The sequence below is a fragment of the Cephus cinctus genome, unplaced genomic scaffold (genome assembly GCF_000341935.2).
Source record: "Cephus cinctus unplaced genomic scaffold, Ccin1 Ccin1_scaffold0053, whole genome shotgun sequence".
NCBI classification, from domain to species: domain Eukaryota; kingdom Metazoa; phylum Arthropoda; class Insecta; order Hymenoptera; family Cephidae; genus Cephus; species Cephus cinctus.
In genome coordinates this window covers 2,238-13,736 of record NW_014332797.1, presented here as the reverse complement: position 1 = coordinate 13,736, position 11,499 = coordinate 2,238, and the positions used below count along the sequence as shown (strand labels likewise).

Genomic DNA, 11,499 nt, shown 5'->3' with positions numbered 1-11,499 from the left:
CCCTTGGGGGGGGGGGGGGGGGTCCTGATTGCTGGTTTCCTTACGCTTAAGTCTTACGTCGTTACGTTATTTTGTATGTAAAGGGCTTAAAGGCCATTCTACAATGCAACGGAACACGTAACACGGAACATATAAGCGATAAGATCTTCAATTGTATATTTACCTAATTCCATTGGATCCTCCAATCAGGAAGGAGAAAATCGTTTTTAAAACCGAGCGTTTACTAAAGCCCGTATTCAGAACTTGCTTTTAGTGTTAATAGCGCGCTTTTAAATTATTTGTTAGTGAGTTTAAAGGTGACCGTATTCAGAACCGCTTTTATGGTCACTCTTAAGGTCACTAACAGCTAATAGCGCGCTATTAGCGAAAAAGCTTATTCAGAACCGCTTTTAAGCATTTAACAGCGCGCTATTAGGCGTCATCGTAGGACTAACAGCGAGCTATTCGAAGATGTGGGCAGGGGCATGTTTAAAGTGATAGGTCGCTCAAATATGGCGGACCAGATGGATGCTATTGCCGAGTTAGATGAAGTCTGCGAAGTTAATGAAATAAGAGTAAGAAATCCGCAAGTTTTTCGAGAGTGACATGATCTGTTTCATACGTGACATCATCCTTAGGTATTTCGGCGGTGTTCAATGCTCAGAGGCTATCAGATTTGTGGGGATCATCATCCGTCACAAAGTTTTCCAAGCAAATTTCACTGATTTTGAAATCGAGCCCAGAAGGTTTTGAGAGGGCAGGACCTCCACCTGTACCACTCGGACACTTGCGATAGCAAGAAATACACTTCATTGCTGCGAGTTTTCACCGCTGCTATATCTTATATCTTATATCTCTTATATCTCTTACATCTCTTATATCTTTCCATTCCCTCTTAATTCCAGTCGCTGCCATTTTCTCTGTTAGTTTCATTCATTTGTCTCTTCTACTCTTTTGCAATTAAGCATTATTTGCTTTATTCTCTATTGTATCACGATTGTCCCTTACAAATTGTACGACTAATGCTTTTTCTTCGAGGATAAAATTCTCCTTTCGTTCCATGATGATCTACAACCCATTATTTTTTTTTTTCATTTTCATGTCATGCCTGTCTTATAATAGTTTTAACGTATTAATTAAATATTAATAACTTGACTTCAAGGAAGGGAATTCTTGAATTTCGAATTTCAAATATGGCTGCACAATGCCACCGAATACTCCCGGACATAATTGAATATGCCCGAGTCTTCCCAAATGATTCCGAACGCGGTGGAAAGTACATATTACAACACGCTGCTCCCTGTTAGCGTATCCTTAGCTAAAAACGGCTTAAAAGCGAATTCTAAATACGGTCACTAACAACTCGGCGCAATCACTTTTAACTAATAGTGACTCTGTTAGTGACCTTAGAGCGAGTTCTAAATACGGGCTTTAGTAAACGGTCGGTTTTAAAAACGATTTTCTCCTTCTTCATTGAAGGATCCAATGGAATTAGGTAAATATACAATTGAAGATCTTATCGCTTAAATGTATGTTCCGTGTTACGTGTTCCGTTGCATTGTAGAATGGCCTTGAGAGACTGTTACGTGACAAACCAATAGAAAAAATATAAACAACGGTACATCGGAGTCAGGTTCAGTACAAGCCAACCGTATATTTAATTAAAATCAAGCAACTGAAATAAATAAACGTTATTAAATGTTCTCTCTTACCAAAATTAACACTGGATACATATTTTGTTAAATACATAAAGTGCCCTCTGAAGTCCAATGGATCCCATGAGTTTCTTTTCGCTCGATTACAAACCACTTTAAACTTATACACGTATTCAGAGCTCATTAGAAACTGTAATTCTGATCGGAAAAGAGAAACTATTACAACGAAACGGAAGTGACCTGGAGTCCAATAGATAGCAGAGTGACTGTATAGAGTTAATATACTAACGCCTGAACTACAAGAATCAGTGTAAGTACTAGCAATTATTAGATGATCAGCGGATGTGTATACGTCAAACACTGAAGAAAACAGCTAGTTTAGAAACTTCTGCAATTATAAGGAATCATTATGGTGGAACTCAGCATCTCGAAAGATTTTGTTCATCTGCAAATTCATTTATAACAAAGTTGTTGTAATAGAACTGTCTTGAGCTGAGACCCTCTTTCCTTCCAAAAAGATTCTAAAAACAAGTCAGGATAGAACGACATTAAGATTAATAACCCGTCTGCGTCTATCCTGTTCTCTAAAATAGCAATAATCAATCAGCAGGAATCATTGTGATCATCTGCAGTCTTGATGTACGTATTTTCTTTTTGTTCAGTAATGTTGCAACTACTGAGCACATTGTGGTTTCCCCACTATATCATGACTAAGCGATCCTAAATATCTAATAGAAAAATATACCACAAAATTAATAGATACGCTCTTTGTCGTGAATTCATTTATGGTATTCTGGACCTGTAAAAGTTTGAGAGTGAATTCTGAATTAAAAGAGCATGTTTAAACCAGAGTGATTCTTTGCAATAGTTTGTACAAAAGAAAGCAATAAATCAGTGATTCAATTTTATTCATTGCTGTACTTTGAACGACGCCTATCCAGTGCAAGAATCCTTTATAAAGTGCTACGAGTCCAGTCCCTTCTTAATCGCTAAATGTTTAAAAATAATCCTAATATACATTGTAACGTGGCGTCAGAACGACACATTACAAAAGCCCCGCACCTCCGCGCGTTGCCGACAGCACGGCAGTGCCTCCGGCCTCCATCTCCAAAAAGTTCGTAGGACCGTGGTTCGGTAGGAGGGAACGGGGGAAAGTAGTGAACTGGCGGCGGAGGCACGGGGCCCTTTTGGGTTGAGAGTCCGCACGCAAGGGATGCTCAACCGCCAGGACGCACTGCCGGTACCCCGGGAACTTGGAACGGCTACGGTTTGCGGGTCCGCGGGGAGGGCGCCGGAGAGGAGATTTGTTTTGATTCTTGACCTACCGCGAAGAGCGGTAGGTAGGATACAGAGAGTGTGTCGCGGGGAGTCCGCGTGTAAGGACTCGGGTGTCCGGTGGACCGCGAAAAATGAGTCCTTCTTCCGTGCTCGGGCGATAGCGGAGCTATCGGATAATCGCGGATCGCGATTATTGGGATCTCTCGCAGAGAACCATGGCTCCCGGTTTTTTTTTGTATGGTCTATTGCCAGTGCGGGGCCGAGTGTGTGAAATTCCGAGTGTTTGATGGACACCCTCGTGGAGCCGGGATGCGGCACCACGGGGATAGGCGGAAGGGACACGGCCACCACGATTTGGATTTGGTACGGGACTGATGGGACAGCCAGTTCTCGGTAAGTACCGCGAGGGCGGTCTTATATAGAGAATATCTTGCGCGAGAAGATAGCCGAGCGGGAGTGGTGCGGACACACGGATGCCTCAGGTGGCTACCGACGTCAGAGGGCACACTCCCGAGGAAGGAAAGGCTCGACTCCAACGAGACCTGTTAGGATCGCGAATCGCGCCGCGAGGGGATTGGCGGATTCGGTAGGGACACCGAGATAGGGACAGGTCTGGGGCAGGCTAGAAATAACGACTCGGAATAGTCGTGAGCCGCCGTTGGAGAACACACTGTACGCGACGAGATTTGTATTGTAAAATCCGCCGTTTATTTGATGATAATAAACGGAACGGTATCCTACTCGCTGTTTTATCATTTTGGGCGCCTATCCGTTGACTCCGAAATTCTCTCTCGTCGCCCCCATGTTCCCCTCTACCATTTTCAATGCGCTGAGGCTGAGCCGCCGGGAAACCTGAAAACGGCCGTGGTGAGGGATGGTGGTGCGGGAAAGCCGCACCTGGCGCTCAACAATTAGATCTTCGGATCTTTTCTTCGATTTCAGCACGTTAGGAGCAGCCACGGATTATTTGTAGGCGACGCCGATGAACGGTACACGTCACAACATATATAAATGATATACAGTATCGCAAACTCTTTAATGCCACGATAGAGCTTTTATGGTAATTAGGCTAAAGATACAAAGTCAATATATCGTAATGTCTACAAAAAGTTAACGAAGCTAACTTACCCTATTACTGGATGTGGAAAATTGTCGGCGTATACCACTTCTTTCAGTCGAAGAATCATCGCCTACTTCTCCTTCGTCCTCATCGGCTGCTAGAAGGCTCGCATATTCAGGATGTTCATTTAGAAGACTCACATAATTATGAAACAGTTGCAGTTTGCCCTGTTCCAGCAAAAGTATAGTATCAACTCCTTTTATATATTGGAGTTGATGCGTTGCTAATATTCTGGTTTTCCCTGTTAAATATCGTTGTAGACATTCTTCGAAAAGGTGCTTTCCAACATGTGTGTCCACCTAATATAAATTATCTTTAATGTAATATAGAAATTCAATGCGCAATAATATGTGTCGATAAAAAGAATATAAAACATTAAAAGGTAAAGGATGCATCTCAGAAAGCGATACCGCAAAGACAATGAACAATGGAAAAAATTTTAATATAAAAAAAAAGAAAAAAATTACTCACGGCGCTTAGCGGATCGTCCAATAAATAAATATCAGCTTGTCTGTATACCGATCTTGCTAAGTTGATTCTAGCTTTTTGTCCACCAGATAAGGAGCTACCTCTCTCGCCTACGATAGTCTGATCGCCTTGCGGAAACTGTTTGAAGTCGCTCAGAAGTGCGCAGGCTTTAACAACCTTCTGATAACGCTGACGTTCATATGGTTCTCCAAAGAGTATATTTTGTCTAACAGAAGCACCAAATACCCAAGCTTCCTGACCAGCAAAGCTGATCTTACCCTTTACTTTAATATCACCCTTTTCCACCGGCAGTTCTCCAAGTATTGCTGAGAGTAACGAACTCTTTCCAGCTCCTACCATGCCAATCACCACATACAGCTTTCCCTCTTCCACTTTTAAATTTAAGTTATCCAAAGTATTTTCTGATTGGCCAGACTCCCATTTAGCAGTTACGTTATCCAACTTAACCATCCACGATTTTTCTTCCTTTTCACAATTATTCTTTCCTATAGTTTATTTTATATAATAACCAAACATTATTATTTATTCGTAGTCACACATTCTCATACATACCATTAACAAGACTGGCTGTATTTTTCAGTAAATCGTCCGCGAGCGTGGCTAATCCATTTGCTTTCCTCTGTTCTTCAGGAATATGTCGATTGCTCTGATTTTCAACTATATTGTCTTCAATGTCATTCACATTGTCATCGATGTAATGCAATTCTGGTTTAGGCATTTTATTCAAGCTTTGTTTAGAATCAGTATTTATGGTACCATTAGAATTGTATAATTTGGTAGCAAAATTAGTTATATTTCCACCTTGATATTCATCATACATCAAAAAATATTGGAGTCTTCGTACAGCGACTAAACATTCTGCAATCTCAGCAAAACCGCGTACGAACATTCCTGACATTGTATGAGCCAATATATTAAAATATGATGAGAAGACGAAAACATTGTCAGCTGACAAATGATTTTTAAAAAGTAACATTGACACCAATGTACAGTAAAGAGCCATTCTCGTTGTGAAAATGTTAAACGTCATATAAATACCACGAATATATGAGCTTTTGATAACGACACGCAACTCCAATTTTCGTGCAAGTTCCACCATTGCGCAAAAAGGTTTTTCCCATGCGTACATCTTTATCACTTGAACTCCTGAGATTATTTCATCCATTAAACGTACTCTTTCATCAGTTTTTATCGCAGTTTGTAGTCTAAATTTTGATGATAACTTTCCTGTATATGCTGAAAAATTATATAACAATTATCAACAGTTTGTGCACATATCAAACTTATTTGTTAAGAACTAGACCAAGTAATTAAAGCAAAGAACGCACATATATCATAGTGGGTTTAAAATTTATACTGATGATCCATAAGAAAGCAATAATAAACTGATAGATTTTAATATATGAAAGTCTTCAGTGTATACCTACACATCTGAAAAGTATCGCAAGTGTCGTAGCCCTTAAGGTGAAATTCGACGAAACTCAGATCTTTTTTTCAACTGCTACTGCAGTATGCCGGTCGCCATTCGTATCAGCTATTTGTGCGGATGACGTACCGCGCGTGGTATTTACAACTCAAATTTTTTTAAATATTAAAAAATATTTAAAAATCGAGCCTATCGGTGTACCTGTTGGTACTATATTAATTTGACCCTTTTCACGCGTGAAACTAAGATTTGAAACCGGTGGCTATTGCGCCAACCACTACGAAAGTTACTTTTCAGACATACACACTGGTAAAAAATTCCCAAACAGATTCCGTTATTTTAAATACACAAACTCAAATTTTTTAAAGGATTTCTATATTTCACTAATACTATACTAACACATTAAAGGCGGGAGATCTTGACGAAAGTATGCTAGGTACTAATACGACTCCCGCCTTTAATGTGCTAATTGTAAATAATTAATAGACATGGTAGTTCGAATGGGGTGGAGAATATAGAGGACTCCCTAACCTGGCACGCATATTTTGCGTAGTTATGTTAAACTTTATACATTACAACAAACTAAAACATTCCAATTAAATATTATTTCTTCTTTGTAAAATGAAATTCGTGTTTAAAAAAATACTTTATTCACGACTGAGCTATAATAGCCACTTTATTCCCTAAAAAGCAGGACTAAAGTAGCATTTTATTCCCGCATATTTGGTTTTCCCGCAAATTTACTTTATTCCCGCATTTTGCGGGAATAATGAACTTTATTCCCGCAAAATTTTGAATTTTTTTTTAATTTTGCAAATTTTGAAAATTTTTGAAAGTTTTGAAAAGGTGAAAAATTTTAAAATTTTGAATTTTTTGAATATTTGGAAAAAAATATATTTCCATCATATAGACGGTGGCTGACTTGGTTCCACTTTTCAGGAAATAAAGTGGCTATTATAGCTCAGTCGTGAATAAAGCACTATATGTAACACGAGAGTAAAGTCGGTTATTCCCTTGGGTGATTTACTGCCCTCGCTTCGCTCAGGCAGTAAACTCTCACCCGCGGGAATAATCAACGACTTTACTCCCTTGTTGCATAATGTACTATTGTTCCGTAAAGGATAAAATATTATATTTACAATGCCACTCTTGAATGTCTAGAACACGGCGAAAATATATTATTGATTGTGGATGTTCACGAAAGTATTGTTTGTATTCTAGGTGTTAATCCTTTGAAGCATGGTGGGTCGATTTTCGATCTACGTTTTTCCCCATCGTTTTTAGTTTTTGAAAATTATTCTTCGACTATAGAAAATGCGAGTTTTGGTCTCCAAGGTCCCCAATACATCAACGAGACAAAAAGAAATGGTAACCAGTTTTTATTCTTGATTAACATAAAGTTATAAATAAACAAATCGTGGAAATGAGTTTTTTTCACAAAAAATGTGTTTTCTACGACACGATTATGAATATTTACTCGACACTTTGTCCTTAGAGGTTTTTGGCGGATGCAAAATGCAAAAACTAACTCGATGAAGATAAAACTTGGTACTCGAGATTCTTTGTGGTAGGTGACTACGAATCTGCACTAAAAAATTCAAAAATTCTTAATGGCGGATCCGTTATGGCGGACTTAAAATCGAAAAACGATGTAAATCTTATGAAAATGTATATCTGAGCATTCTCGGCGCCACTGATTACAAATCTGTGGTATGCATTCCATACTTTTCATAATAAAAAAAAAAAAGTGGAGCTAGAACTCTGGTTAGCTCTGGATAGTGCCAAGAATGAGGAAATTTTCAAATGATCAAATTTTAATTTTACATCCGTAATCAGTGACCCCGAAAACCACCCAAATTTATAGTTTCACCAATATTATCGCCGTTTTTCATTTCGGCGGCCGCCATCTTGAATACGCCATTTTCAATTTTGGAAATCTGATAACGGATTCGTAATCAGCGGCCCCAAAAACTCGTGTATACCAAATCTCACAAAAATTTAATCATTAGAAAAACAGTATGCTTCAAAGGGTTAAAACATTTGTATTGATGATTTCGACTACTATCTTTCAAACATGTGAACTCATTTTATTGTTCATTAAAAAAGTAATGATATTGCTGTATGTATTAATTTAGAGTTACTAAAAGACAATTATTTCATTTTTACTTACATTGTATAGGTACCACTACAAAGACAGCAGCTATACCCATGAGCCCCGCGTACCCTGCCTCAGTATATAGAAAATATGCTATGATCAAGGCAGACAGTGGAGCTGACCACATGTGGTGTATAAAGATGGAGACAAGATCGAATCTGTTCACATCATTGGCGACTAAATTGACTATTTTTCCTGGAGCTGTTTCACCCAAAGCTGTCTTGCTTAAGCGTAAAGCCTGCAGACCAATAAACATTAAAATTATTATATCTTACTATTACTATATCAAAATACATCTTTTTTAAATATTTACTAATTTACATGTATATACCTTTCTGTAAACTAAGGAACAAACTGCAACCCTGATTTTTCCACCAACGTGAAATGCTCCATATATAGCTTGGTTTAACGAGATTACATTTATAGCAGTTGCTAATGAAATGCCAGTAGCGTATAAAATCGCAGTTGTATAGTTTTTCTTAATTTCTGGCTTGAAGTATCGTAAGAGGCCACCCAACAGCATCGGAGTACCTAATCTGGACATACATGTAGATGTTAATACTGTGATGTGATTTTTCGAATCACGATCCCAAGGCGGCTTCGGTTACCGATACAGATAACGTTCTCGATTTCTGGTTCCCTTCGGGTCGCCACCCTGCTCAGAAACTACGCTCTCGGGTTGATTCGTACAGTTATGTCAAGGCTCTCGTAAGATTTCGTTATTGTTTAGTTGAGGTCGAGGTGCTCGAATCTGCCGTGGGGAGATAGTCTCGACGTACCGAGTTGCCCGGGTGAGATACCGGCGCCACGCTGGAGATGGGCAAAGGGCTGTAGAGCGGGCGGAGGTAGATTTGATACGGTTAAGGGCAGGAGAGGAACCTACTGCCCGAGTTAAGAATGTGGTGCCCAGCTGTCGCCCGATGCCCTGGGGAAGCGGCCGTGGAGGATCTCCAGAAGTTACGTACCGATTCGTTAAGGAACGCTCTCGATTTGGTTTAAAGGGACGACTTGAAGGAGATAGAAGAGTTATCGATTATAAGGCTCTCGACCAATCAGAATGATTAGTTCTCGGATTTGGCTATTGTCAAAGCAGTCTGTCTCGGGGCACCGACTGAGGTGTCACGGGCTGGCTCGTGCTCCCGTGCTATCTGTTGATAGTTTTTCTTGCCGTGTTTCGCTACGATATAGCAAGTTCTCGATTCGTACAGTTCTCGCGTTCCTCTCGCGATATCCAGGCAATTCTATGAATTCCTGTGAGTGTTCCGGAGGTGTAGTGCTGTGCCTTAGTGCAGTGCTCCCCAGAGTGTCCTTTGGATACAGTTCTCGGCCTCCACAGATTAGCTGCACCAGCTCCGGTGAGGACTCCCAATTTATTAATTGGTGAAGGGATCTCGATAGATAGTTAAGATTCGTTCTGATACGTTCTCGGTTTGTCACTCTCTGTCTCTCGCACTATTTGCCGGCTCTTACTCCGTCCCTCTCTATCTCAAACCTAGCAGCCTGAGCGGCTGTGCATTTCCGTAACCGTCCGCTCCCGTTCGTATATCCAGTTGCGTTTGCTGATTTTACGCGACCCCAAAGATCAGCACCGACGGTTGCATTTCTCGATTTTACGCGTCCCCAAAAATCGACAGGATCCGTTAAGCTATCGCCTCGTCTGATAGGTTCCATCAGAGCTCTCGTTCTTGGTGGAGTTGGACCTGTTCCACCCCAACTCCCAGTTTATACCAGCTCGTCAGTTCCCGGTGAAACAAGAATTGGCTGGCGCCCGTCTGGCTTGCGGATGCACGAACGACGGGTGGACGGCCGAAGGTAACGTAGGTTGGTTCACGAAGATCGTTCGTTCTCGTATGTTTTGCTATCGGTGTCGGGTCAAGGAAAAGAATTACATTACAATACATATAAGGTGTCTGCAGGACGGTCCGTTCCATAAAAATCATAGGGAGACGGAGAGCTGGCAATAGAATGCCTACGAGGACCAAGGATTGTGGTAAGAGGAAACCGAGGAGTAGAACCGGCCGCGCCGAGCCCTGGGATGGATAGTCCATGGGAAAAATCGGGGCCGTCCGAAGACTGCCAGGTGGGGGGCGCCGCAAGGATAATCATCGAGGGGCTGTCAGGTCCGAACGCCGCCGAGGATGGACAAAGGCAGCCGAACCGACCAAGTCATATTACGCGACTAGGCAAACTCGGCGAGACCGGCAAAGCGGGAAATCAACAGCGTCGCTAGGGGTCCAAATGCTGGCCTTGCGGGCGGAGTACGGGGGCAGGAGACGGCGATCGCCGAGGCCCGCAGGGGATCTCCTAGGACTACGGGTAAGATCGGAAATCCTCGGGGCTTTCCGGAGTTTTTTCGCACAAGGGGAGACTCTTTGGTTTCGACCGCGAGAGGAGTGTGTGCAATTTTATAGCGTTTTTGGATTTTGTTTTTTTAGATTTTGAACACGGCTTTCCCTTGTGTTTATCGCTTTGTCTCTTTCGAACAGTTTTTGGATTTTACGTGGATAGTGGCAGTATACGACCCAGCTATTGGATTTTGGACTTTTGGACCGACGGACTGACCGGCTACTGATACCACGAGAAGGAAAGCGGCGAATGTTGAGTACCGCCGATGAGGACGGCCCTCGCCCATGAAGATGACAGGTTCGAGCGTGGAAATTTCAGTATCAAGAGACTCGGTTGAATCTCGCACAGCTCGCAGAAACTCTTTATTTGAGTCAACTCTTATACCTGTGTTTGGAGCGAAATATCTTATTAATCGCTATACATGAGAAAAAGTTATTGATACATTCACTATAGGAATTGAGGGTTCTGAATTGATTGACACCACGTTCAATACGATTAGTGTACGAGATCAGGGCGTATTGAGATAGCGAGCGAGATGATTTTATTTCAGTGCCGTCGTTGTCCTCGTCGTTGTCCTAGTCGTTGCCTTCTTTACCTATTTATTTGTACTCTGGATGGTGTTGGTAATTTAGGAATACCCAACACAATCAAATGCACTTTGTACGTGAAGTTACCGTTCACACCCAATTTCCAGTTAATATAAGGCTGCTTTCACAATAGTATAGAATTATTAAAACTTTCATGTGGAGCGCGAGTGTATTCATGTACGTATGTGTGTGCTTTGACATAGTTCCTCGTATTTTAGGTGACAATTTTTAGAGATATAGGATTTCCAGATATTCCTCTCCGTAGTTTCCTGTATCTAGGTGTCGGATGTGAAAGTCCAGGGTGTCCAGGTGTTCCGCTCCGTAGTTTCCTGTATCTAGGTGTCACGCGTGGAAGTCCAGGGTGTCCAGGTGTTCCGCTTCGTAGTTTGTTATATCTAGGTGTCAGACGTGGAAGTCCAGGGTGTCCAGATGTTCCGCTCCGTAGTTTCCTGTATCTAGGTGTC

The 11,499-nt window shown here is 41.4% G+C and overlaps 1 protein-coding gene across 3 annotated transcripts in view; it reads right to left on the bottom strand.

Moving 5' to 3' along the window:
- Window positions 1-8,638, bottom strand: part of LOC107268537 (multidrug resistance-associated protein 4) — a gene marked incomplete at its 5' end in the record, with an annotated part of 72,837 nt that extends 64,199 nt beyond the window's left edge. For all 3 annotated transcript variants that reach the window (XR_001537861.1, XM_015741410.1, XM_015741432.2), the window contains 5 exon segments: window positions 4,041-4,331; window positions 4,504-5,006; window positions 5,074-5,757; window positions 8,118-8,340; window positions 8,434-8,638. Coding sequence is in view for 2 of the 3 variants with exons in the window: in XM_015741410.1 (XP_015596896.1) it covers window positions 4,041-4,331; window positions 4,504-5,006; window positions 5,074-5,757; window positions 8,118-8,340; window positions 8,434-8,638 (1,906 nt within the window).
- Between the last annotated feature and the right edge of the window lie 2,861 nt (window positions 8,639-11,499).